The 23635-nt window shown below is 40.0% G+C and overlaps 15 protein-coding genes across 15 annotated transcripts; 11 read left to right on the top strand and 4 right to left on the bottom strand.

The window, feature by feature from the left end:
• Positions 1-531: 531 nt before the first annotated feature.
• Positions 532-1156, bottom strand: LOC6495616 (bomanin Bicipital 1). Its single transcript, XM_001959189.4, has 2 exons — positions 1000-1156; positions 532-925 (listed from the first exon to the last, which is right to left on the bottom strand). Exons 1-2 carry the CDS (start codon positions 1055-1057, stop codon positions 606-608), a joined length of 378 nt encoding a protein of 125 aa, XP_001959225.1. The 5' UTR covers positions 1058-1156; the 3' UTR covers positions 532-605.
• Positions 1157-1213: 57 nt separating this feature from the next.
• On the bottom strand, positions 1214-2294 carry LOC6495615. Its single transcript, XM_001959188.4, has 3 exons — positions 2177-2294; positions 1793-1939; positions 1214-1721 (listed from the first exon to the last, which is right to left on the bottom strand). Exons 2-3 carry the CDS (start codon positions 1848-1850, stop codon positions 1333-1335), a joined length of 447 nt encoding a protein of 148 aa, XP_001959224.1. The 5' UTR covers positions 1851-1939; positions 2177-2294; the 3' UTR covers positions 1214-1332.
• A 107-nt stretch (positions 2295-2401) lies between these two features.
• On the top strand, positions 2402-2967 carry LOC6495012 (bomanin Short 2). Its single transcript, XM_001959187.4, has 2 exons — positions 2402-2664; positions 2736-2967. The coding sequence occupies exons 1-2, from the start codon at positions 2607-2609 to the stop codon at positions 2813-2815; spliced, it is 138 nt and encodes a 45-aa protein (XP_001959223.1). The 5' UTR covers positions 2402-2606; the 3' UTR covers positions 2816-2967.
• A 1193-nt stretch (positions 2968-4160) lies between these two features.
• On the top strand, positions 4161-4660 carry LOC26514854 (bomanin Short 3-like). Its single transcript, XM_032450637.2, has 2 exons — positions 4161-4388; positions 4451-4660. The coding sequence occupies exons 1-2, from the start codon at positions 4337-4339 to the stop codon at positions 4525-4527; spliced, it is 129 nt and encodes a 42-aa protein (XP_032306528.1). The 5' UTR covers positions 4161-4336; the 3' UTR covers positions 4528-4660.
• A 548-nt stretch (positions 4661-5208) lies between these two features.
• Positions 5209-6558, top strand: LOC6495013 (bomanin-836). The gene is made up of 3 exons (XM_001959186.4): positions 5209-5367; positions 5427-6336; positions 6414-6558. Exons 1-2 carry the CDS (start codon positions 5304-5306, stop codon positions 5597-5599), a joined length of 237 nt encoding a protein of 78 aa, XP_001959222.1. The 5' UTR covers positions 5209-5303; the 3' UTR covers positions 5600-6336; positions 6414-6558.
• Positions 6270-6558, top strand: LOC26514777 (bomanin-065-like). Its single transcript, XM_032450638.2, has 2 exons — positions 6270-6336; positions 6414-6558. Exons 1-2 carry the CDS (start codon positions 6282-6284, stop codon positions 6482-6484), a joined length of 126 nt encoding a protein of 41 aa, XP_032306529.1. The 5' UTR covers positions 6270-6281; the 3' UTR covers positions 6485-6558.
• Positions 6559-6660: 102 nt separating this feature from the next.
• Positions 6661-7162, bottom strand: LOC6495614 (bomanin-068). The gene is made up of 2 exons (XM_001959185.4): positions 6926-7162; positions 6661-6854 (listed from the first exon to the last, which is right to left on the bottom strand). Exons 1-2 carry the CDS (start codon positions 6975-6977, stop codon positions 6784-6786), a joined length of 123 nt encoding a protein of 40 aa, XP_001959221.1. The 5' UTR covers positions 6978-7162; the 3' UTR covers positions 6661-6783.
• Positions 7163-10914: 3752 nt separating this feature from the next.
• On the top strand, positions 10915-12464 carry LOC6495014 (chitinase-like protein Idgf5). The gene is made up of 3 exons (XM_001959184.4): positions 10915-11091; positions 11170-11730; positions 11790-12464. The coding sequence occupies exons 1-3, from the start codon at positions 10965-10967 to the stop codon at positions 12431-12433; spliced, it is 1332 nt and encodes a 443-aa protein (XP_001959220.1). The 5' UTR covers positions 10915-10964; the 3' UTR covers positions 12434-12464.
• A 1841-nt stretch (positions 12465-14305) lies between these two features.
• LOC6495613 (glutathione S-transferase 1) lies at positions 14306-15179 on the bottom strand. Its single transcript, XM_001959183.4, has one exon. It carries the CDS (start codon positions 15117-15119, stop codon positions 14394-14396), a length of 726 nt encoding a protein of 241 aa, XP_001959219.1. The 5' UTR covers positions 15120-15179; the 3' UTR covers positions 14306-14393.
• An 809-nt stretch (positions 15180-15988) lies between these two features.
• On the top strand, positions 15989-16802 carry LOC6495016 (glutathione S-transferase 1). Its single transcript, XM_001959182.4, has one exon. It carries the CDS (start codon positions 16042-16044, stop codon positions 16711-16713), a length of 672 nt encoding a protein of 223 aa, XP_001959218.1. The 5' UTR covers positions 15989-16041; the 3' UTR covers positions 16714-16802.
• Positions 16803-17512: 710 nt separating this feature from the next.
• Positions 17513-18301, top strand: LOC6495017 (glutathione S-transferase 1). Its single transcript, XM_001959181.4, has one exon. It carries the CDS (start codon positions 17567-17569, stop codon positions 18236-18238), a length of 672 nt encoding a protein of 223 aa, XP_001959217.1. The 5' UTR covers positions 17513-17566; the 3' UTR covers positions 18239-18301.
• Positions 18302-18524: 223 nt separating this feature from the next.
• LOC6495018 (glutathione S-transferase 1) lies at positions 18525-19256 on the top strand. The gene has a single exon (XM_001959180.4). It carries the CDS (start codon positions 18563-18565, stop codon positions 19211-19213), a length of 651 nt encoding a protein of 216 aa, XP_001959216.1. The 5' UTR covers positions 18525-18562; the 3' UTR covers positions 19214-19256.
• A 636-nt stretch (positions 19257-19892) lies between these two features.
• Positions 19893-20648, top strand: LOC6495019 (glutathione S-transferase 1-1). Its single transcript, XM_001959179.4, has one exon. The coding sequence runs from the start codon at positions 19937-19939 to the stop codon at positions 20597-20599; it is 663 nt and encodes a 220-aa protein (XP_001959215.1). The 5' UTR covers positions 19893-19936; the 3' UTR covers positions 20600-20648.
• Positions 20649-20655: 7 nt separating this feature from the next.
• On the top strand, positions 20656-22384 carry LOC6495020 (glutathione S-transferase 1). The gene has a single exon (XM_001959178.4). It carries the CDS (start codon positions 21518-21520, stop codon positions 22178-22180), a length of 663 nt encoding a protein of 220 aa, XP_001959214.1. The 5' UTR covers positions 20656-21517; the 3' UTR covers positions 22181-22384.
• A 61-nt stretch (positions 22385-22445) lies between these two features.
• LOC6495021 (glutathione S-transferase 1) lies at positions 22446-23612 on the top strand. The gene has a single exon (XM_001959177.4). It carries the CDS (start codon positions 22641-22643, stop codon positions 23301-23303), a length of 663 nt encoding a protein of 220 aa, XP_001959213.1. The 5' UTR covers positions 22446-22640; the 3' UTR covers positions 23304-23612.
• Positions 23613-23635: the final 23 nt, after the last annotated feature.

Here is a 23635-nt window from a genome sequence, read left to right as displayed (position 1 = left end):
TAGTAGAGAGCAGCTTTAAGCTTCATATTTTTTTATATTTGTTATTGAAATATTTATTAATATTATGTAATAGAACTTACATAAAAGCTGTCTACAAAAATGCTTTATTTATATATTTTTTAATAGAATATTTAATATTTTTTTTATGTAGCTCAAGAATTCTTGTATAAACAAACATTTTGAAAACTGGTTCCATGCACTTTGCAATTTCTTTGTTTATTTTTTTGCTTCGCGTGCCAAGTTCATTAGCATTTAAACCAGAATCCCAAATCTGTTTTTTTTTTTAAAAACAATAACAATTAGGTCTATCTGGGGGGACTATAACGGTTTTAAAGCTATATTTCTAGAATATTTTGAATTATAAAGTGCAATGAACTCATAGATACTAAGAAAAGAATGATATTTGTTTGGATTTTAGAAAATAATTGATGATATTGGAAATAATTTATTTTTTTGAAATGTTAAAAATGAAGTCTTCTCTTATTAAATCTTCAAAGAAATATGATTCAATAAAACACTATTTTAAGAATATAATTTTTAAAAAAATTATTTTTATTATTTTTAGAATATTTATTTACATTCCCTCTCTTCTAACAATCGAAGTCTTAGTCTCCACCTCCGCTAATGCTGCAACCGACACAGTCCTTGTTGTGGAGGTAAGTGCCACCTGGAAGACGGCCACTATAACCATCAGGATACCGGGCTCCACCACCACCACCCCCGAGGGCAGGTCCTCCGGCAATGACACGAGGTCCGTCACGACCAGCAGAAGGACCCAGGGCACCGGGATAGGCCTCCGGGGAGCCAATGAAGACGGTTCCCTGTCCGGGCCGGCCAGTCCTGTAGGACTTGCCACCGATCACCACATTTTCCGCCACCGGAGGACTGCAATCCCGACAGGCGCCTCCAATAATCACATTTCCGGCTGAAAGTGTAACGAAATAATGAATGAAACGTTCTCTAAGGAAGGATTATAGTGTTTTTTTTTTGTGCGGTTACCTGTCACCAGGGACGCCAGGACAACGGCAGTGGCAAAGGCAAAAATTAAACACTTCATTCTCGATCTGGATGCGAAGAGAGTCTACTCGCGGGTACATTTAAAGCCAAAGCTTTTAAGCGATTTCGATGGCTTTGTTTATGGAAACCAGATTGCTGGAATGGGATGGGGATTTGCCCCAGAAACCAGTTCAATTGGCTGATAATTCTTTAGAAATTATTTTCCCACAAGCTTGACGTTTATTCGGATTATTTTACAAACTTTAATGTGTGATGGTTTACATTATGTTATGTAATCATAGAGATTTTCATTCCAAAGATTTAAATAACTCATTTTTAGCCTCGAATATTGCATCCCACGCAGTCGCTATTCCTCACCAAAGTGCCAGGATAGCCACGGGAATCGTAGGTGGTCACCTGTCCATTGCCTGACCAGCCACCGCCTCCCCGGCCCGAGGATCCCCCCAAATCGATGTACTGACCCCCCTGACGCCTGTGCCGCCTCGCAATGGACTGGGCACCTCCAGCGGTCTGGTGCAGATCCCAATTACCATCCTCCTCGGAGGAGGATGCTGATTTCCGGGCGGGGGCACCCTTGGCTTTGGGTTTTTTGGTGGTTGGGGTGCTACGCCCCCTACTAGTCGTGGGTGGCTTGCGGGTGGTGGTGGTGGCGGGACGATCATGGGTGCAATCGATGCATTTTCCATTTATGTTAACCTTGCCGGCTATTAAATAGATTAGAATAGTTCAGAATAAAAAAATGAGATATTTTTGGGGAAAAGAGGACTTCACTAACCTTGCACAAGGGCCAACAAGGCCAAGAAAAATAAACCCAATAGAGTCAGGCATTTCATTATGCGGTTCTACGCCTGACTTGATCACTAGCTGGTCTCCCAATGGCTGTTTGTTTATATACCCGTTCCGACGATTGCCAATCAGTAATCTAAATAAAAAAAATATATAAATATGCACATTTTCTATATATATTTATATACAGGTGATCATAGAATAAGATGGCATATAGACTTTTTATATATATTATTTTCAGACAAAGGTAATCTTTTGACCTTCATATTACAGAGATAACAAATAAATAGATTTTATTTACTAAAAAGTAATTAAAAATAAATAAAATGTATATTCCTGATGGACTATACTATTTCCTTATAAAATTAAATACCTTTTTTCATAAAACTTTTATAGAAAAGTAATTTCTTGTCTTGAGACTTGACTCTAAAGTCAATAAAAACAATGTCTCTTTTATCTTTTATTTAATAATCGTATTACATTACTGACAGAACAGTAAACGATAGACTGGAATTTCCAGATTGAAATACGCAAAATATACTATTAAATTGTTTATAGCGAAGAGCGCTTAACTTTCTGTGTTTTCCCAAACGGGGGGTTATCAGAATCAGAAGCTCGTAGCTCCCAGCTCCCAGCTCGCAGCCCATGCACTTGTGCCGTATCGTGGGTATTATACGATCCCAGTCTGGGGCTATATAAGATCGGGTTCCGCTGGCTGAGAGCATCAGTTGAAGCCAATCAATTGCCAAGAGCATTTAGCACTTTTGCAAACACAAACCGGAATCAATCCCAATCCAATCAACATGAAATTCTTCTCAGTTGTCACTGTCTTCGTTCTCGGACTCCTGGCTCTGGCCAACGGTGAGTAAAATCTTCTATATTCTATTTAAAATACAATTTATTAAATATATATTTTTAATATTTTCCAATAGCTGTTCCTCTGTCCCCTGATCCCGGAAATGTCATCATCAACGGCGACTGCAAATACTGCAATGTCCACGGTGGAAAGTAAAGGACCAGGACTGTCAAAAAAATGGCCATAGTTTACCTCAACCTGAAGTAACAATATTTATGCTAAAATTTGTAATAAAATGAAATCGTAGAATTTAGACAAAACAACAAGTTGCCAACAACACAAAATAAAAAATAACAAAAACACTTAAATATCTTGGACTTTTGAAATTTTGAAATTTACAGCCACCGCCCTCGTGAGAAAGGAAAAAATCTACAAAATATTTTGTTTCTGGATTTTGATTCAGATTGGTGGAGAATCGATCTACAAATCGTTGAAGGCATTCCGCTCAAGGATCGGATAAGAATTGGCCGAGATATAGCCTTCGCAGGACGTCAAACTGTCCTCCCCGTGCTATTTCCACATTTTGGAGGGGACCCCCCAGAAAATTTTGAAAAAAATCCAAAAAATATTTTGTTTCTAGATTTTGATGCAGATTGATGGAGAATCGATCCACAAATCGATTAAGGTATTCCGCTCAAGGATCGGATAAGAATTGGTCGAGATATAGCCTTCGCAGGACGTCAAACTGACCTCCCCATGGAATGGGCATATTTTGAAGGAAACCCCCCAGAAAATTTTGGAAAAAATTTAAAAAATTATTTGTTTTCAGTTTCGTTTAACTAAAGGAGTCCTATGTACTATAAATCCCACTTAATATTAAAAGAAATTGTGGGATGATGAAATTACTAGTTTGTATTTACACGCAATGGATTTCTTTATCTATTCTAGGGAATATAGGAACTGATAGAGAAATCAAGGTTATGCTCTTCAAATTATTTTATTTATATTAGTATGTGCTGATTTAAAATAAATTAAATTTAATTCTAGATGGTGTAATATTTATTTTTAGTTTTGAAAATATACAAGATCTAAAATGCAGGTATACCTTTATTTCGCACCAGTCTGGCTAATTAATTCGTTCTTAATTTACATGTTCTTAATACACATGTTTATTTTGCGCAATGGATTCCTCGGAATCGAATGGGCAAGTTGGTCTGGTATTAGAGAGGTCTAGAGCCCGAGGAACGGGTATTAATACTTGGAAATTAAACGGTGGGGCGCCAAAGCAAATGAAATCAGGTTTCCAGATTTAAAATCGCACGTGAATAGAATCTGTCTCTGGACGGACCACCAAGCCAAGTGATTTTCCCCACTCTCGCCCCGGGCTATCAGCTTGCACTTGTTTACGCTCAATTTCATTGAGAACGTCGTAGCACTGCAGTCGGGGAATTTCAGGTTTTTTTTTTTGGAAGGAGGAGGTTTGTCAGTGGGGGGGAGCACCTGACAGCCCTCTGAACCGGGCGATTCCCATCCAGTGGCTGTCTTGTTGGTGGCAATGGCAGTGGCGGTGCGACTTTTCCCGGCAGCAACATCTTGATAACAGACACCAGCAGAATCACTCTAGACTTGAGCTATATAAGCATCGGATTTCTACATTTCCAGCATCAGTTGTCGGCAACAAAACCTACAGAGTTCACTCCGCGAGTACCTCAGAAAACAAAAACCAAAAAACTCACAATGAAATTCCTGTCGCTTGCCTTTGTCTTCGGTCTGTTGGCCCTGGCTGGTGGTAAGTAAACTAAACTTAATTACCTTCTTAACACATAACTAAATATTCTTCACCTTGTTTAGTGTCCTCTGCCACACCCCTGAATCCTGGCAATGTCATCATCAACGGTGACTGCCGGGTCTGCAACGTAAGGGCCTAAGGCTGACGAGGAATATGGAAGAAAACGCTGAAATATTGGCCCAAAGCTTTCGATTTACACCGCCATATAAATTATGTTACAAATAAGTCATAAATAAAACGACAAAGTTAATAAAAATATTTAAAATTTAAAACACATTTAATGTTTTAAAAGGGAAAGGGGTGATATAGGGGGTGATTTTCAGGAAATTTACAGCAAATCAATTATTGAAGCCAACTTTTGGAATTTATACTGCCTCATGTTTCAACTACTGAGGATGTTTACACTGAGAAAAAAGAGTATATTACATACAAATAAAATTGTTACTCCTTTACTAACTATTAAGTTTTTGAAATAAAATATTTACATATTTTTATATCAGTAATTAATAATCAGGAAAAAAAATAAAATTTAAATTTAAAAAAAATAAACATGAAAGAGTATAAATCATTTCGAATCTTTATTGAATATATAATATGTTTTTTTAATAAATAAACACTAAAAAATCTATATATTTTTATTTTATATACATTATTTATTTGTTTTAATATATTTTTTGTTAAAAATTATAATTTTCATTTGCAGAATTTGTTTCTCTTATCATTTTCTTGGGGTTCTCCCCAAAAATATTGTAATTTGTGTTCTCCAAAACAAGACTTTACTTTACATATAATCCATTTTAAATATATATGTATATATATGTATATAATGTATATTTTCAAATATATATGTACTGATACCATATAAAAGCCCAGTGCATTATTCATTTCAAAATCATTTGAAATCAAGACTCAACAATGAAACCTCTTCAATTTGTTCCAGCTTTGTTGGTGTTGTTCTGCCTTTTGGCGGTGGCTAACGGTAATTATTTATACACTTAACAAAAATATGAATATATATTTATTTATTATTATTTATAGCTACTCCTGGCAAGGTGTATATTAATGGAAAGTGCATTGATTGCAATAAGCCGGATAACGACGATTCTATTGTAATCCCCATGGAGCGTGCGGGTTCTGCTTCATACACTTTGACTTCTGGAGCCATGGTCTTTGGGATAATATACTATGTTTTAAGTTTAGTTTACAATTAAGACATTAATGTAATAAATCAATTCAATTGGATGTAAATTATAAAAATATTTTATCAATTAAAAACATAAATTTCTGGTTTACTCACATTTTTGGCTACAATTTTTGCATTCTGGTTTCTTAAAGTTCAAAATGAAATAATTTTTTAAGTAAAAATTATGATTAAATTTGATTTTTATTGATTTATTAAATAAAAAATACTTTTTAAGATCAAGTTGCTTGTTTTTTCTTACTTTTTTATTTAAAATATTGTCTGTAAACATATATACATATACTCATAATCTTGAATAATATGTACAAAAGAGCAGATCCTTTGATTTTTGTCTGGAATACACCTGATTGAAGTATAAACGATTGATTAAATTAGTGATTGATAGATAGGTCTATCTCTATTGATTTTCTATAATATAGACTCTATATTCCAGACTCTATATACAGATAGACATACGTAAACTTTCTTATCTCTGGGAAAATTGTATTCTACTGAGATTAGGGGGCAATTCCAAGTTCAAACTGACCTTGAACTACATTTGTATGTAAATTTCTTGCTTATCAGAGAACAGGGAAATTTCCTGATAATCTTTGATATATTTTTGCCCTTTTTCCTGTAAAAATGTCAGCGGCTATAAAAGAAAGGGCTGCAAATGAATTCCTCACAAGGGCTCTGTAACTCGAACTATTAATATGAAGTGGCTGTCAGTTATTTGCATTTTGGGATCCCTTTTGGCTTTTGCCAGTGGTGAGTAATTAAAATACATTTATATATTTTATAACAGTTGTATTTTAATAAATATGCATTTTATTTTGGAAAAACAGCTTCTCCATTAGCCCCTGGAAATGTTATAATAAAAGGAGACTGCAACAATTGTAATGTACATGGAGGATAAAATTTAATATTTCTCGTCCATCTATCTTTTTATTAAAAATGTTGATAAAACTATAATCATATTGATATAATTCATTTATTTGTTTTTTATTTAAAAGATAATTTTCACTGAAAACCAATAAAAGGTTTCAGAAAAAAAACCCCACACTCTTAGTCCCAAAAAATATACTCCATTAATTTAGGTAACAAAATATAAAGAGTTTGTTTATTTCACATTTTCAGCATTTAACACATTTAATTAATTTTATTATTTAGTTTGTTTTTCGTCTGCAGTTTATTAGACTGTAGATATTTGTATAATTAATCGCCTCGAACATTGCAAACCCTGCAATCGCCGTTGATGATCACATTGCCGGGATTCAGAGGAGTTGCTAGGCACAAGAGAAATAATTCACTTAGATTCACAGTCCTTCGAGTATATTGAATTTTTAAAAATATTTACCGCTGGCCAGAGCCAAGAGACCCAGCAGGAAGGTGATTGAGAGCAGCTTCATATTGATTTGAGTTTAGTTAGCGACTAATATGCCAGTCTGATCGAACAGGTCGCTTATATAGCCGGCAAATTGCGCACTGATTCAATTAGTTGATACCATTTCGATTTCGAATATAAAGGAATGCGTCAGAACTGGATCTGGGGGCAATCTGCTCAGGTTTTATGAGATCTCTTCCAGAGATGTTGTTTCTAATGCAATTCTGGAACAAACGAGCAACAGTTAGGATTTATATTGTATTAGGTTGATAAAAAATTTCTAAACTTTTAGGGATTTAAGGGGTTTTTGAGACTAGGTAATAATTTAATATTTAAATATAAAAATATATAAACTTTCAGGGATTTAAGTGTTTTTTTTGGCTAGAAAATAATTTAATATTTAAATACAATATTATTAAAGGCAACCCTATAACCAGCATTTTGTGAAAAGGACTAGGTAATACGATTAATATAACTATTTATGTGTTAAATTATAAAATATTTATAGAGGTTTATAAGAAAGGACTCTATGTTAAACTGAAATGAATCATTAATTTCTAAAAAACATCAAAACATTCAATCTTTAGGAAATCCATTTAAACCATAATCCTTATTCCAAAAACTACCTTTAATTATCCTTATTTAAAAAAACAATTTAATAACAATGAAGTGTTTTATAAATTAAATATTTATTTTAGTGTTATTTGTAGAAGTTTTGATTATAGGAAAAGTTTTACAACTTTGATGGAACGAACATTTCCTAAAGCCGGAATTTAATTTGGAGGGGTGTGAGTGCGCGTGTGTTTTTTTGGCAGGTGTGTCTATGTGGCCGCAAAAGGTAAATGAACGTGTTTGTGGTCGAATTAACTTTGCCACGCAAAAGTTGCTGTCTGGATGTGTGTTTGTTTTTGTTTATAAGTAAGGGTATTTGGATATGCACTGAGAGAAACAGGAAGTTGTTCAATATAAGTTCAAGGAAAGTACTTTTAAATCCTAGAAGATATAAAAAGAAATGAAATTTTTACTTTAGGAAGGTAGAAGTATCTGCAAAGTACCGGGTATCTCTTAGTCGAGAATCTTAATCCCTTGCTTATCAATAATTTGATTAAATTATATTTCCTTATAAATGCCATTAGACCTATAAAATTTGTGAGGTGTACGAAATGGCGCACATGTTGGGCAATTAAGCCAATGAAGCATTAAAAACCCCATCCGAGCTCCCATGCAAAATGGGATTTTGGGCGCTCAGGGGGCATGTGATGAGAGAGAGAGCTTGGGGCGATTGTCGGCGGAGGGAGAGTGGGGGAGAGAAAAGGCGGCAGAATGGGATGAGAAGAGAAAGGGGTAAGAGAACGGGCGGAGAAAGGGTTTAACTCACTCATCCAGCTTCCACTCTCGCTGGATTAGCAAGCTGGTGTGTGTGTGTATGTGTCAGTGTTTGCGTGTGAGTGCTAAATGATGTTGTTGTTGCTACTCCTGCCCCATTGTTTGTTGTTTTTTTGCACACATTTGTCAACGTAGAGAAGCATTACGGTTAAATGAACTCTACACAGATGAGTGCCTGTACGGACCGTACGGATAAATTCGAGCACGAATAGACGGACAGTCGACACGTGTGCGTTAACAATTTAATTACGCAGCGGTGCGGTTCGGTATTTGCTGCGACAGCTGCCACATGTCTCTTCAAAAAGTTAATCACCCAGTCAAGAGGGCATTCAGGATTCAGGAATATAACACACAGCCCGCCAAGGAGGCCTTTGTGGCACGATTAAAGCCCCAAACACTCAGCCAGTAACTGTTTCAATTGACACGCATGTGAAGGAGTATGAAGGGGTCAGAGGTCTCAACTGCATTATTTTGATGCTTTATAAATTGGTTTGAAGAGAAATATCCTGAACCTGAAATCTGGAAGGCTTATAATACGTATTAGAGAGTATTAAAAGGATAAAAGGATATCTTGCTTTGAAGCTTCCTTTTAAGAAAATTAATTTTATATTTTTTATATCTATAGATTTATTACATCTATGTAAGTTTTCTATATCTTTAAGTTTTTAAAATTTAAATTATAGAAACTAAAAAACTCCCATTATTATAAAAACAAATAAATTACAATAAATATTACGTATCCGCCATGATTTTTCTGAATAAATACTGTTATTTACATTTTACATGTTATTTACATAAACAATCTCTGCAATCTTAACTACGTATACGTAATGTTTATAATTCAAGTAATATTAACAAGCTTTAAATTAATATTTAGGAAAAATAATTAAAGAAAAGTAGCACTAAACTTAAAAAGGCCTTAAAAAAGACCAGGATCTATCCAACATGGCTGCTCCCCTGTGAACTTCCCTGAACTTTAAATATTTCTTCTTCTGGGCATTTGCAAGTTTATGACTTGGGTAATTTTTTTTTTGCTCTCCTTTGCAGAGTAATGGCTTCCTCAGCGGCTGCGCCTCTATTAGCTAACTGTCAACCTGTGGACCGAGTTTGCGGGGGGGAGCGTTGGGGCGTTGTGGCGTTAGGGCGTGGCAATGGCCAGGGGTGGAGTCCAAAGAGGACGCTCAGTTAGCAGAAGGCGGTCTTCCTGAACATGTGTGCATTCTGTTAGTTGATTGCCTCAGTGTCCGTGTTTGTGGTTACATTCTGTTGATTTCTGTTGTCCTTTCCCGTCGCCACATCCTTGGTGTGACACTATTTTGTGTTGCTTTTGTGTTTTGTGGGTAGTTTAATGGCTCTCGCCATTTGGTTTTATGACGCACTTGTTAAATGGCCCTATCCATAAAGTTAAGGTGGCCAGCAGGATGGTTTTCTCCTCCATGCTTCTGTTCTGCTTTTTTTGTTGCCTACATTTAGGAGCTAATTGAATTGAAAATGTGGAAATTGAATAAAAATTGAAAACTGAGATTGAAATAAATATTTATAATTATTTTGAATAATTACCTTTTGATTAAATCCACCTTTAATCCTCTGGGAACACACTCCTTATGTTCAATGACACTGAACTAATTTTTTTCGTAAATACCCAAACCATATTCCCCAAGTAACTGACATTATCTGGTAAAAGTTTTGTGACCAGTTGACCATCGACACACCACTGACACACCACCGTTACACCACCACTCACCACCCTCCACCCCCTTGTAAAATTGACCTTCCCCGCGACACCCCTTGGGAAGGACTCTACCGTTTCAATCAAAGAGCAAAGCAGTCAACAACACTTTCCCAGCCACGTGAGCAAAATTGCTAATCAAATGGGGGATGAAAGGCGCTGAAGGACATGGTCCTTCGTGTTCAAGTGGCGACCCCTAGTCATGCTCTACCCCCCGCCCCCCCTCTAGAAGGAGTGACAACTCATCATTCTGTATGTCGAGTTGGGTTTTAATGTATTTAAGCGTTACGAGCTTGAACAAACATTATTATTGTCTCGGGGGAATTGGTAAATTGAGGCTGAGAGTAGGGTTTGAGTTTTCCATTCAACTTGTGGAAGTGACACTTTTATTCCCCCTTTTACAATTTCCTCCCCCCTCCTCCTCCTCCTCTCACAATTTGATGGTCACTAATGGCTTTGCATTGAGGCTAGGATTCTATGAGTGTGTGTGTGTGTGTGGGAAGGATATGTGCGTGGAATCCTCTCAAAGGACTGTCGATTTCCTAAGAGATTTCTTTGAAATGTTGGGGTTTGGAATTGAAAGTGTCAAGTTTATGGCTTTATATTTCTCTACTTTTATAGACACTAAAAATATATAAAGTTTTAAAAGTGTTTTTTAATCTTTTTTAATAAATATTTGATTTATAATATAACTTAGTGTACCTCCTAAATAATCTTTTAAATATATATGACCTACTATAATTACTTTTATTTTAAAGCAACCAAAGTTCCATAAAAGCCTCTCTCTTATCAGCAATATTTTTTTAGGAAAAGCTTTTGATTTGTTTATTAAAAACAAACTGCTGTCCCCGATCAGTTCTTAATCACACTTGAAACCGATTAGTTGTCTGAAAAATAATGTCACTTCTTAAAAACCCCATTGGGGCCTTCCTAACTCTCAGTTTTTTGGCCTTAATAACAAATATATCCGCAGAAGTTGGCAAGTTGGTTTGCTTCTACGATTCCAAGAGTTTTGTACGCGAAGGTGAGACTGGATCGAATATAGAAATCGGAAATCGGATCAGGGGTTATCTCTAATCTATTATTCATTTAATTTTCAAAGGCCCTGGACAAGTGTCGCTGGCGGAATTGGAACCTGCTTTGCAGTTTTGCAACTTTTTGATCTACGGCTATGCCGGTATTGATTCCGAGTCCTTTAAAATCAAAAGTCTAGATCCTTCAGTGACCTATGACCGCCAGCACTATCGCCAAATAACCGCCTTGCGCCAGAAGTTCCCACATGTGAGGTTTCTCCTCTCCGTAGGCGGTGATCGGGACTTGGACGGCGAGGGCGTGGCAGATACTGTCAAGTATCTGAGTTTACTGGAACAGCCCGACCATCGTCGGAGCTTCAAGGCCAGCGTTTTGGATGAGGTGAACAAGTACGGGTTCGATGGCATCGATCTCGCCTGGCAGTTTCCCAAAACGCGACCAAAGAAGCAGCAGGGATTCCTGAAAAGGACCTGGAGCTCGTTTCGCGGCTTGTTTGGCAGCAAAGCCATTGACGAAAAGGCCGAGGAACATAAGGAGCAGTTTGCCACGTTGGTCCATGAGCTGGCAGTGGATTTGGTTCGTGGTGGCAAGCTGATTTCCCTCACCATGTTGCCCCATGTTCCAGCTGAAGGTGAGAAGTTTCCACTCCCAATAGATTATAATCTTAAATAATAAACTTTCCATTCCCAGTCTTCATCAAATTGCCCAATGTACTGGCCGACGTGGACTTTGTCAACCTGGGCACCTACGACTTCCAGACCCCGGAACGTGATCCCAAAGTGGGAGATCTACCCGCTCCATTGCAGGCCATGTATGATCGGGAGCCCAGCCACAATGTCCAGTACCAGGTGGAGTACTGGCTGAATCAGACATCTCCCAGCTATGCCCAGAAGCTCAATATCGGAGTAACTAGCTATGGACGTGCCTGGACTATGACCCGGAACTCGGGAATCACAGGATATCCCCCGATTCCCGAAACAGATGGTGCTGCTCCGGCGGGCAGGCAAACGGGTATTCCTGGCATTCTCAGCTGGCCAGAGACCTGTGACCTTCTCCAACAGCAGCCCCAGGCCAAGGATATCCCTCGTTTGAGGAAGGTGGGAGATCCTACCAAGCGTTTTGGAATCTATGCTTATCGGGCGGCTGACGACAAGGGCGAGAATGGTTTGTGGATCGGCTACGAGGATCCCACAACGGCGGCCATTAAGGCGGGATACGTCCAGTCCCAGGGATTGGGGGGAGTGGCCTTCCACGACCTATCCATGGATGATTTTCGTGGTCAGTGTGCGGGCGAGAAGTATCCCATTCTGCGAAGCATTAAGTTCAGGTTGTAGAACATTTCCAATAAAGATCCAAACCTTTTAAGTCACATTGGTGTCATTTGAAGTCCTAGACATCGTCCTGGCCCTATTTGTTTCCCTTTTAATGGTGAATTTGATCTAAAAACCACAACATTTACTAATGTCACACTCTAAGAAGCCAACGTTAAGCCGATTTTTGGCAGAACTACTTCGAATAGCTTCATTCCTTTGCTTCAACGGAAAATTGGAAAATTTCCGCAGCGCCCCCCCAAAAGAATGCTACGATAAATTGATATGCCTCCTGCTGGAAGGATTCTGTAAGGATGCTGAACGACAGGAAATAAACCAGCAAAGTGGATGGCAGTAAAAGCGGAAGAGGAAAAAGTAAAAACGTCCCCGCCGACGCCACCGCCATCGCCACCGCCACCAAGGCAAGTGAAGTGGCAGGCGAAGCGTAAAGCAAAGCAAACTTCTCAAATTCCACTGACACGGGGCATGGGGTGGCAAGGACCTGAGACAGGACTAGGGCGTGGCAGGAGCGGAAGGAGCGGCAGGAGCGACTGCAGCAGCAGGGGTGGCCCAAAGTAAAAGTTGAAATTAAACCAATTAGTTTGGCTGCCACCAAGCTCGACGCCGTCGCCGTTGCCGTCGCCGTTGCTGCAATGAGGCGCATAAAAAAACTAGCAACGCAGGACCCAAGTCATCAGGTAAGCTAGAGATGGACATCAAGAGTCACGAGGGATTATAGAAGTAGGGTTTATATTTTAAAAAATAATAAAGGGGTTAAGTTTTTAGGATTAAAACATATTTCAAGTCAAACTAGACTATACTACTATACCTAGTGGTAGATAAAATATAAAAAATAATACAAACAGGCGGACAGGCGGAATAATGGACATAGGGAGCCACGAGGGATTATATAAGTAGGGTCTGTATTTTAGAAAATTAATAAAGGGGTTATGTTCTAAGGATAAAATCATATTCCAAGTCAAACTAGACTATACTACTAGAGATTGTGATAGATAAAATATAAATTAAAATAAAATAAAAAGGATAGATGGACAAACGGACATCACTAACCAGATTTAGCTTCTTGATTTTATAAAAAAAAGAGTATAGTTTCTTAAAAAAATATTTCTAAATAATACAACTGAATTATTAATATACTTACAAATAATTAATATAAAGAAGCCTCAAACTTAGTCCTCAAACTTCAAATCACGCTACCATCTCTAGCACGAACTTTTGAACGGACTACTCCCGGCAGGTATTTAGACCAGGTCCTGGCTCCTTTTTAAGAGTATTTTAAACGACGTCGGTGTTTTCTTTATATATTTTTTTTTCAATTTTTTGGCGTAAGGGGCTTGAGGAGCTCGAGGAGCTTGAGGCCGGCAGTGTAGATAAGAGGAAAATCGTGAAGGGAATGGCTGCTTCGGCGGATGGCGCCGTCATAAATTAATTATGATTTAACAACTTTAGCATGCACGACACGGCAGGAAAAACTTTGCGCTTTTCATTTTGTAGGTCCCCCCCCCCCCCCCCCCCAAACGCAGGACCTTCCAGTCACCAGACCAACCACCCAACCACCATGCGACCATGCCACCCAACCACCTTATCATCCACCCCCACCAACTTGTTCTATTTTGTGTCGCTTTGTGGAGAGGAAAAATTTTATAATTTTAATGAGCGCAGAAAAGTTGTAAACTTTTGGCTGGGACGGTTGCCACGGCAAGGGTCGCCACTTCCCTTGCAACTCACTTTTTGCAGATCCACAAACAAACAAACAAGCAGATAGGCCAATTCTGGGGAAAATGGAGCACAGAAAGTGTCCTAGTCAAAAGGACTTGAGAATTGGAGAGCAATTTGCTGAACTATTCCTTAAATGGGCACAAAAGTAACAATAAATAAAGAGGCACTTATTTGTTTATTTCTGATAACTTTTTAATAAAAGCAGGCATCCGGAAAGGCATCCTTATGAGTCCTGCTTTCCAGTTCAGTTGATAATCGCTCCGCTGCGAATGTCCTCGAAGGCTTTCTGCCAGAGCTTGTCGAACTGCTTGGGCAGCTTGGCGCGGATGCGTTCGGCCAGGATGCGGGCGCCACGTAGGTTGTCCTCCTCGTAGTTGGGCAGGGTGGACAGTCGGGCCAGCCAGGCGGATAGTTTCGGGTATTTGGCACCTTCCACAGGACAATAGCTCAGATGAAGAGTGCTCACCGTGGCCACGATGCTGAAGTCGGCAATGGTCAGCCGTGATCCAGCCACATAGGGATTCTGGTCCAGAAACTGCTCCAGCAAGCCATAGGCATCCTGCAGCTCAGCCAGTCGATCCTTTGGCACCTCGGTGGCATTGTCCTTGAAGAGCGCCTTCTGCAGCTGCTTGAAGATGCCGTGGAACAGGACACCAGTCTCGAAGTGCAGCCTCTGATCGACCACGGCCCGCTGGAAGGGATCCCGGGGATACAGCTCATCTGACTGAGCGTACTTGTTCACCAGATACCCGATAATGGCATGGGAATCCCAAATGTAAACTTCTCCTTCATCCTCCAGCATGGGCACTGTGTGCTGGGGATTCTTGCGCAACATTTCCGGTTCCAGGTGCTCGCCGGCTTGCATGTCCAGTTGCCGGAACTGGTGCTCCAGCTTCAGGGCGCGGAGGGTGAGCAGTACAGCCCTGACCGGAGGACTGCTCTCGGTTCCATACAGAATAAGGTTGACCATCTCGGGTTGAGATTCGTAGCACAGACACTGGACGACTAAGGGTCGTAGTTGTGACAACTGCTTCTTGGGGCTAAACTGATTTTAAGCGACACCAGTTCCCGATAAGATTAGATACTAAACTTAATTTTGTTTTCAAGATAGTTATCACAAAGACGTCATAATGCTGCAAGTTTAAGTTGCCTGATTGTTTATTAATGCCGGAGATAAGTCGGCCCTCCCCCGACTCCCCAACTATCTCTGACTGCGTCAATATTTGCTCGACTGTCTTTCAAAATTTGGGTATTCATTGTGGGTGGAAGAGGATTAGGACCTCTTATGGGATTATTTAACTTGTGAATAATTGGGGGCTTATTTGGGGGAACACCTTGGCCGGCTTGTATAAAAGTCAATCTTAATTAAGGTTGAATGTTTAAGGAATTTAAAGGTTGATTTTCTCACATTTTTGAATAGAATATTTAGAATTAATTAAATATTTCTATAAAAAAGTTGCAAGTACTTGAAAGGAACACCCTTCTTATTAAATAGCTTTTACTAAATTAGTAAGCCACTAAAAGTTTAATTTAAGGCTTGAATAAACAAACTGAACTAAAGAACTAAACTTAAATCTTAAAGCTATTAAAGCTCTTTTGAAGCTTTCAAAACTTTCAAGTTTCTTTCCCCCATAAGAGAATAAAGAAAACTCTCCTGTATGAGTAATTGCATTGGTGTTTGTGGGCTAATTCAAGTGTGTGTGTGTGAAATAATCACACAGTCATGCCGAGTTTTGTTATTTGGCTTGACTTGGAAACAAAAACAAAAGAAAAGCTTACTCTCTTAAGCTCTCTCTTAGCAAAAAAAGCTTTCGGCAAAACTGTTTATAATTCTATAAGAACCAAGAGATCAGATCAGTCGAAATCAACAAGTTGCACTAAAAATACCCACAATGTCCAAGTCGGGAATAGTACTTTACGGAGCGGACCTAAGTCCTTGTGTCAGGACCGTGAAACTGGTCCTCAAGGCTCTGGACGTGGACTATGAGTTCAAGGAGGTCAACATGCAGAAGGGCGAGCACCTCTCGGAGGAGTATCTGAAAATGAATCCCCAGCACACGGTACCCGTTTTGGATGACAATGGCACCTACATCTGGGACTCGCACGCCATTGCCACCTACTTGGTGGACAAGTACGGCAAGTCGGACGAGTTGTATCCCAAGGACCTGGCCAAGAGGGCGGCCATCAACCAACGGCTCTTCTTCGATGCCAGTGTCATCTACGCCTCCATTGCCAGTGTGACTGCTCCGTTCTGGATAAGCGGATCCACTGTCGTGGCCCAGGAGAAACTGGACACCATTCATCGGGGCTTGAAGATGTTGGAGACCTTCCTGGCCAACAGCAAGTATCTGGCTGGCGACTCCGTGACCCTGGCCGACCTGTCCACTGGACCCACAGTGTCCTGCCTACCCGTAGCCGTGGACATCGATCCATCTGTTTATCCCAAGACTGCCGCCTGGCTGGAGCGACTGAACCAGATTCCTTATTTCAAGGAGATTAATGAAGCAAATGCCAAAAATTACTGCGCCTTCATGCGCAGCCAGTGGACCAAACTGGGAGACTAACTTGGCTAATTATGTATTTTTATGGATTTTAAAATAAATATTAAATATTAAATTAATATTTCTCCATGGCTTGAGGAGAGTTATCATAATATAGAAGCAATTTTGAATTTCATTGGTTTCTTATAACTTATCTTGTGTTATTTCTTATTTGATTTATATTAGTTAGTTAGGAATATTCTTTATTAAATGTCCAGAAAGCATATTTTCACGAAAATGTCCCCCATAGATTAATAGATTTATTGAGATTTTGTTTGATTCTTTCCAATTTATTTAAAATGTATAATATATTGCCTACTTTTTGGGTGACAAGGCTATTTCTTTACCTTAAGAATCTATTGTATAGGTAGCTATTAATAAAAGTTAGCTAATTATAAAATATTTAATAAATACTATAAGATCTGAGAGATGGCTCTCTATTAGTCAAGTGTTTAGTCCTATAGATGATCTCTATCTCTCTACCATTTAAATAAATTCTGCCAAGTACCGGGTATAGTAATGCTTTCTTGTGAAATTTATGAAAAAAATCCCCCTTCATGCTGACAAAACATATTTTCTTATCATTTAAAGTTCGACTCAATAGTTCCAGAATACTGCCGATTCGCCAAAATTTTTGGAAATGATGAAATGGTGATGGATGGAAGCCACAGAAAGATATGTATATATTTTTTAGGTTCTATATTATATAGAGGGAGGCATGTCAGCTTGAAAACAAACATTTGAGAGCTTTTATCTACGAATGCCGGCAAGCCGCTAGTTCTAGCCAAAAGCTCTCACCCACAAACATTATAAAAATCGAATCAGATGATCAGTAATAAGCGAGTCGTGGCCGGAGATACTACACTGAAACTCTAACATGTCCAAGTCGGGAATCGTACTGTACGGAGTGGATCTGAGTCCTTGTGTGAGGGCTGTGAAGATCACCCTGAAGGCTCTGGGCCTGGACTACGAATACAAGGAGGTGAACCTGCAGGCTGGGGAGCACCTGAGCGAGGATTTCCTGAAGAAGAATCCACAGCACACGGTGCCAGTTCTGGATGACAACGGCACTGTGATCTGGGACTCGCACGCCATTGCCATCTACTTGGTGGACAAGTACGGCAAGTCGGATGAATTGTATCCCAAGGACCTGGCCAAGAGGGCGGCCATCAACCAGCGGCTCTTCTTCGATGCCAGTGTCTTGTTCCCCTCCCTGGCCAGTGTTAGTGGCCCGTTCTGGGTCAGTGGAGTGACTGTGGTGGCCCAGGAGAAGCTCAATAACATCCATCGGGGTCTGAAGCTGTTGGAGACCTTCCTGTCGGGTAGTGACTATCTGGTGGGGGACTCCCTGACCCTGGCTGACATTTGCACAGGCCCCACTGTGACCAGTCTGCCCGCCGCCGTGGACATCGATCCTGCGGTCTACCCCAAGGTCACAGCCTGGCTGGCTCGTCTCAACCAGACACCCCACTTTAAGGATATCAATGAGGAGCATGCCAACAACTACTGCTCCTTCCTGCGCAGCAAGTGGACCAAATTGGGAGATTAAAAAATGAAAATATTTGTAATATCTTGAAGTGTATGATAAGAGAATAAAAGTATGATAATGTAATCTTTGATTTTAATGAAAAAATATTCCATAATTCTAAATGTGATAGCTGCTATCGTGTTGGGTTTCATGAACTGTTTTTTTTTTTTTCATTGAATAGTTCCCATCTATTACACGGGTGTGGCTCTCATGAACATATGTACACTGCCACTTGTCCATTTTGCTTATTTAATCTAGTTCTGATTTCCCAGGGGAGAAGCTTATTTAATGACACTGCCAGCACCGCCACTTCAGTATAACTAAGCTATTCGCAGGGGTCGGATCATGTCGGGCTTGGTGCTATACGGTTTGGACATAAGTCCACCAGTCAGGGCCTGCAAGTTGGTCCTGCGAGCTCTGGACTTGGACTATCAGTACAAGCAGGTCGATGTGTTGGCTGGGGAGCACTTCAAGGAGGAGTTTAAGAAAAAGAATCCCCAGAACACAGTGCCCCTGTTGGAAGATAATGGAGCTCTCATCTGGGACTCGCATGCCATTGTCTGTTATTTGGTGGACAAGTATGCCAAGACGGATGAGCTGTATCCCAAGGATCTGCTGGCACGGGCCCAGGTGAATCAGCGACTCTACTTCGATGCCAGTGTCCTGTTTATGTCCTTGCGGAACGTCAGTATTCCCTATTTCTACCACAATGTGACTCTAGTGCCCAAGGAAAAGGTGGACAACATCAAGTCGGGCTATGCCATCCTGGAGTCCTTTTTGGGGGACAATCCCTATGTCACTGGGTCCACCCTGACTGTGGCGGATCTGTGCTGTGGAGCCACTGCCTCCTCGTTGGCCGCCATTCTCGAGCTGGACGCCACCAAGTATCCCAAGGTGGCCGCCTGGCTGGAGCGCCTCTCCAAGTTGCCCGACTACGAGGGGGGCTTGAAGGAGTACATTGAGCTGCTCCGGCCCGTTCTGACCTTGGAGCATTGAATCCGAATTTAAAAAGCCAATAAATAATATATATTTTACAGTATTTGCAGTATTTTTATTTCAAAACAGACCAGGTATTTCCATTAGAAAATTACTTTTTTTTGGGGGAACTTTAAGAAAAAAAGTCTAATTAAGAAGTCCAGATGTTTAGTCACAAACTAGTCGCTCTTTGGGGGCTTGTATTTGTTTTAATTAATTATAATTTCAGCAAATATGCAAATAGGGGTTACCATATGCAAATTGAACAAAAAAACAAACAGAAACCCAAGCTTAGATAACACAATAAGCTTTATATACTAGGCATGGGAGATACATGCCACTTTTAGCTTTTGTTTGCATTAAATTCTCTATTTATTTTTTTTCTAGAAAAAACTATTTTTTATTTGCAAGCACAGTCTTTTTTTTGCTGAATCATTAGCAAATAAAACTAAAGTTTTGTAATAAATAGAGAAACAAATAAATAGTTGTAGGAAGCTCTTTTATAATTTCAATTTTAGAAATTGAATTCCAACTTGATGACTAAGAGAGTCGTTTATTAAAAGCTCTCTTCGGTCAAGAGAGTATTAAAATATATAAGATATACCGGAATGATATTTTTAAAAAATGCTTAGTCATAACAACATGGCAAAGTTCTCTTAAATTAAGAGACAGCCCGGCTATATAAACCTTTCGTTTTTCAATATTTCCAATCAGTTTTTGTTAAGCGACCGGACAAATAACAAAATGGGAAAACTTACGCTTTACGGAATCGATGGAAGTCCTCCATGCCGATCGGTATTCCTCACCCTGAACGCCCTGGGCCTGGACTTTGAGTACAAGATCGTGAATCTGCTGGAGAAGGAGCACCTGAAGCCGGAGTTCCTGAAGATCAATCCCCTGCACACAGTGCCCACCTTGGATGACAATGGTTTCTACCTGTACGATAGCCACGCCATCAACGCCTACCTGGTGAGCAAGTACGGCAAGGACGACTCCCTCTACCCCAAGGACCTCCAGAAGAAGGCCATCGTGGATCAGCGTCTGCACTACGACTCCAGTGTGGTCACCAGCACGGCAAGAGCCATCATTGCGCCACTGCTTTGGGAGAATAATCTGGAGATCCCCAAGGCCAAGATCGACGCCCTGGAGGCCGTGTACAAGAATCTGAACTTGTTCCTGGAGAGTGGCGATTACCTGGCCGGCGACCAACTGACCATTGCTGACTTCTCAGTGACTGCTGTCCTCACAGGAATGGTCCTGTTCCTCGAAGTGGATGCCACCAAGTACCCCAAGCTGGCCGCCTGGTTCCAGAGGATCAAGGCACTGCCCTACTACGAGAAGGCCAATGGCATTCCGGCTAAGCAGCTGCTTGGCCTTATTTCCACCAAGAAGTTTACTATTGTCTGATTTTTAGTTATTTATTGTATATAAAAAGTTAATAAATTATTGAAAGAAATATGTGGATAATGTATTTAAATTTATTTGATTTTTAAGGGCAGTGATAGGTAGTAGATTCAAAAATCAGAATTTGTTAACAAAATTCAAGGAGATACAAGGATGGTATCTGATAATTATCAGAAATATTATAGTACTTCTCCTTAAATAGAATTGTAAAAAAATAGTAATTGTAAAAATAAAACGGTAGTAAGAAAATCAAGCTATAAATTTTCAAGTAAATCAAGCTACCAAATAAAATTTTTTAATAAATGAAGGTTATAGCTCTACATAAGTATATAACTTTATAACAAGACTATATATGTTTAAAATATACACATTTCTTTAAAAAATAGGATAAGACTTCTTCTTAGAAACTAAATTACAAACAATTATAAAGAAAACAATTTCACAATTGGGAGGCTATATGAAACTGCCCTAGTACAAGTCATCGTGATCTTAAAAAAAGTTAAGGTCTATAATATATAGCCTAATTATTTTTATGACTCATTCGCCTAAGGCCTCCGGCCACTCCAATCAAAATGTTTGCTGGTTTCGGGTGGGTATTCAATAGATTCACTATCATCCGAAAGCTAATCACCAGCTGATAGTTGGCCATTCAAGAGTGGGTCTAAGACCTAAGGAGATTCTTATCGAGACACCACTGGGACGCACGACTGAAAGCCAAACGATGTGTTTACCGACGACATATCTACAATATGGAATCGATGGAGACGATGGCTATGTTATAGCCGAGTCACTGGCAAGTGCAAAGGTCTGATAATCAAACTAAACACCCAATCGCCCGACTGATAAGTATAAAAGACCAGGGTGTTGGCCAGTTAGCCACCAGTTGGTAATACAAATCGTAACTGAAAAGTCGCAATCGCAATGGGAAAGCTTACGCTCTATGGAATTGATGGTAGTCCCCCGGTTCGGTCCGTCATCCTCACCATGAGGGCCTTGGGTCTGGATTTTGAGTACAAGGTGGTCAACCTACTGACCGGAGAGCACCTCCAGCCGGAATTCCTCAAACTGAATCCCCTGCACACCGTTCCCGTTCTCGACGACGATGGATTCATTCTCTGCGACAGCCATGCCATAAACTCCTACCTCGTCAGCAAGTTCAGCAGGGATGACTCACTGTATCCGCGTGACCTCCAGAAGAGGGCACTTGTCGACCAGCGTTTGTTCTACGAATCCGGCACAGTGGCGCCCGCTGGTGTGGCCATCACGCATCAGGTCTTTTGGCAAAACAACCCGGAGATTCCCAAGGCCAAGATCGATAACTTGGCCGAGGTGTACAAGAACCTGAATTTGTTCCTCAAGAGCAGCGATTTTCTGGCCGGTGACAACCTGACCATAGTGGATTTCCATGTCCTGGCTGTGCTTTCCGGCATGGTCCACTTCCTGGAGATCGAATCCTCGAAATACCTCCGACTGGCTGGCTGGATGCAAAGGATGAAGCGACTGCCCTACTACGAGGAGGCCAATGGAGCCAGACTGGCGCAGATTATCCAACTCATCCAGAGCAAGGACTTCAAGATTGTCTAGGATGTGGTTGCAAGTTCCAAAAAAGGATTGATTTTCAAAAGAAAATTCATAAGATTACCTTGTGTTTGGGGGAAATTATGAAGGACTGGAAATTAGACCAGTTGAGTTCAATTGAAAGGGTTTCTTAGCCCTAAAATATGAGGGTTTTCATCCCAAGGATCCAAAGAAACTAATATAAGAAATAAAAGAAAACGTTATTAAAAATGTTTATTGTTTTAATGATTTTATAAATAATATATGATGGGTCATATTTAGGTCATTGGCATTACTGATAACTTCACATTTTGATTGTTTGTCAAAAAAACATAAAGAGCTTTTTTTAACAAACACTTCAGAATCCTTATCTTCAAGATACTCTATCTTCAGCCAAAGCTCTTCGAGCTCTTCGATGAGGGCTATTTAACACTCTCTTTGAATAAATTGAAGCTCAGTGATTGAAGAACCTCGAAAGAGACACAACATGGGAAAGATAACTCTTTACGGAATAGACCGAAGCCCCCCAGTTCGATCGGTGCTCTTGACCCTTCGAGCTCTGGATCTGGACTTTGAGTACAAGATCGTGGATCTCTCCGCCAAGGAGCAGCTCAGGCCGGAGTTCCTCAAGATGAATCCCTTGCACACGGTGCCCACCTTGGATGACGATGGCTTCTACCTGTACGATAGCCACGCCATCAACGCCTACCTGGTGAGCAAGTACGGCAAGGGCGACTCCCTCTACCCCAAGGATCTCCAGAAGAGGGCTATTGTGGACCAGCGACTGCACAACAACTCCAGTGTGAATACGCCCACCGGCAAGGCCATAACCTTTCCCATCCTCTATAGGAATGAGTTTGAGATTCCGAAAGCGAGATTAGATGCCTTGGAAGGAGTTTATAAAAATTTGAATCTCTTTCTGACAGATTACGAGTACTTGGCTGGAAATACTCTAACCATAGCTGATCTCCATGTCATTGCTTGGATAACCGGAATGGTTGTCTTTCTGGAGGTAGATTTAAATAAATTCCCAAACTTGGCTAGTTGGCTGAAAAGGATGAAGCAGTTGCCCTTCTACGAGGAGGCCAATGGCTCCAGGATAGCACCAGTTGTGGAGTTTGTTAAAAGCAAAAACTTTACCATTGTTTAGATTTACTTTACACAACTGTTGATTAATTATTTAATTAATTAGTAGATATACTAAATATTAAACTAACTAACCCTTATTGTAGTTCTTTGTAGCCCAGTGTAGCTTATTGATTTTATATATGAAACAAAAATAAAGAGTGACAGCTAAGAGCTTTTGTTTGCCCGGTTAAGTGATATCATCAAAGCTCTCTTAGGTCAGTGTTTCTTGCCAACTAGTTATTAACTTTCTCCTATTACTTCATAGTTGAACTAAAGGCACTCCCATCAACTAAGTTATTCCTTTATTTTTATAAATATTTCATTAAAAATATACATTTTTTTATTCTCTTACCT

The sequence above is a fragment of the Drosophila ananassae genome, chromosome 3L (assembly GCF_017639315.1).
Source record: "Drosophila ananassae strain 14024-0371.13 chromosome 3L, ASM1763931v2, whole genome shotgun sequence".
NCBI classification, from domain to species: domain Eukaryota; kingdom Metazoa; phylum Arthropoda; class Insecta; order Diptera; family Drosophilidae; genus Drosophila; species Drosophila ananassae.
The sequence above is the reverse complement of the archived record's forward strand: the minus strand, read 5'-3'. Positions and strand labels throughout refer to the sequence as shown.

What these genes read in the sequence shown, in the direction of transcription:
- LOC6495014 (XM_001959184.4), top strand. Translation starts at nt 10,965, where the DNA reads ATGTCACTTCTTAAAAACCCCATTGGGGCCTTCCTAACTCTCAGTTTT. An exon ending in CAAGAGTTTTGTACGCGAAG is followed by an intron (nt 11,092 to 11,169) that starts GTGAGACTGGAT and finishes TAATTTTCAAAG; the next exon opens with GCCCTGGACAAGTGTCGCTG. An exon ending in GCCCCATGTTCCAGCTGAAG is followed by an intron (nt 11,731 to 11,789) that starts GTGAGAAGTTTC and finishes TTCCATTCCCAG; the next exon opens with TCTTCATCAAATTGCCCAAT.
- LOC6495613 (XM_001959183.4), bottom strand. Translation starts at nt 15,119, where the DNA reads ATGGTCAACCTTATTCTGTATGGAACCGAGAGCAGTCCTCCGGTCAGG.
- LOC6495020 (XM_001959178.4), top strand. Translation starts at nt 21,518, where the DNA reads ATGGGAAAGCTTACGCTCTATGGAATTGATGGTAGTCCCCCGGTTCGG.
- LOC6495615 (XM_001959188.4), bottom strand. Translation starts at nt 1,850, where the DNA reads ATGAAATGCCTGACTCTATTGGGTTTATTTTTCTTGGCCTTGTTGGCC. An exon ending in CTTGTTGGCCCTTGTGCAAG is followed by an intron (nt 1,722 to 1,792) that starts GTTAGTGAAGTC and finishes TCTATTTAATAG; the next exon opens with CCGGCAAGGTTAACATAAAT.
- LOC6495019 (XM_001959179.4), top strand. Translation starts at nt 19,937, where the DNA reads ATGGGAAAACTTACGCTTTACGGAATCGATGGAAGTCCTCCATGCCGA.
- LOC6495013 (XM_001959186.4), top strand. Translation starts at nt 5,304, where the DNA reads ATGAAACCTCTTCAATTTGTTCCAGCTTTGTTGGTGTTGTTCTGCCTT. An exon ending in CCTTTTGGCGGTGGCTAACG is followed by an intron (nt 5,368 to 5,426) that starts GTAATTATTTAT and finishes TATTATTTATAG; the next exon opens with CTACTCCTGGCAAGGTGTAT.
- LOC6495017 (XM_001959181.4), top strand. Translation starts at nt 17,567, where the DNA reads ATGTCCAAGTCGGGAATCGTACTGTACGGAGTGGATCTGAGTCCTTGT.
- LOC6495012 (XM_001959187.4), top strand. Translation starts at nt 2,607, where the DNA reads ATGAAATTCTTCTCAGTTGTCACTGTCTTCGTTCTCGGACTCCTGGCT. An exon ending in ACTCCTGGCTCTGGCCAACG is followed by an intron (nt 2,665 to 2,735) that starts GTGAGTAAAATC and finishes ATTTTCCAATAG; the next exon opens with CTGTTCCTCTGTCCCCTGAT.
- LOC6495614 (XM_001959185.4), bottom strand. Translation starts at nt 6,977, where the DNA reads ATGAAGCTGCTCTCAATCACCTTCCTGCTGGGTCTCTTGGCTCTGGCC. An exon ending in TCTCTTGGCTCTGGCCAGCG is followed by an intron (nt 6,855 to 6,925) that starts GTAAATATTTTT and finishes TCTTGTGCCTAG; the next exon opens with CAACTCCTCTGAATCCCGGC.
- LOC26514854 (XM_032450637.2), top strand. Translation starts at nt 4,337, where the DNA reads ATGAAATTCCTGTCGCTTGCCTTTGTCTTCGGTCTGTTGGCCCTGGCT. An exon ending in TCTGTTGGCCCTGGCTGGTG is followed by an intron (nt 4,389 to 4,450) that starts GTAAGTAAACTA and finishes CACCTTGTTTAG; the next exon opens with TGTCCTCTGCCACACCCCTG.
- LOC6495021 (XM_001959177.4), top strand. Translation starts at nt 22,641, where the DNA reads ATGGGAAAGATAACTCTTTACGGAATAGACCGAAGCCCCCCAGTTCGA.
- LOC6495018 (XM_001959180.4), top strand. Translation starts at nt 18,563, where the DNA reads ATGTCGGGCTTGGTGCTATACGGTTTGGACATAAGTCCACCAGTCAGG.
- LOC6495016 (XM_001959182.4), top strand. Translation starts at nt 16,042, where the DNA reads ATGTCCAAGTCGGGAATAGTACTTTACGGAGCGGACCTAAGTCCTTGT.
- LOC26514777 (XM_032450638.2), top strand. Translation starts at nt 6,282, where the DNA reads ATGAAGTGGCTGTCAGTTATTTGCATTTTGGGATCCCTTTTGGCTTTT. An exon ending in CCTTTTGGCTTTTGCCAGTG is followed by an intron (nt 6,337 to 6,413) that starts GTGAGTAATTAA and finishes TTGGAAAAACAG; the next exon opens with CTTCTCCATTAGCCCCTGGA.
- LOC6495616 (XM_001959189.4), bottom strand. Translation starts at nt 1,057, where the DNA reads ATGAAGTGTTTAATTTTTGCCTTTGCCACTGCCGTTGTCCTGGCGTCC. An exon ending in CCTGGCGTCCCTGGTGACAG is followed by an intron (nt 926 to 999) that starts GTAACCGCACAA and finishes TTACACTTTCAG; the next exon opens with CCGGAAATGTGATTATTGGA.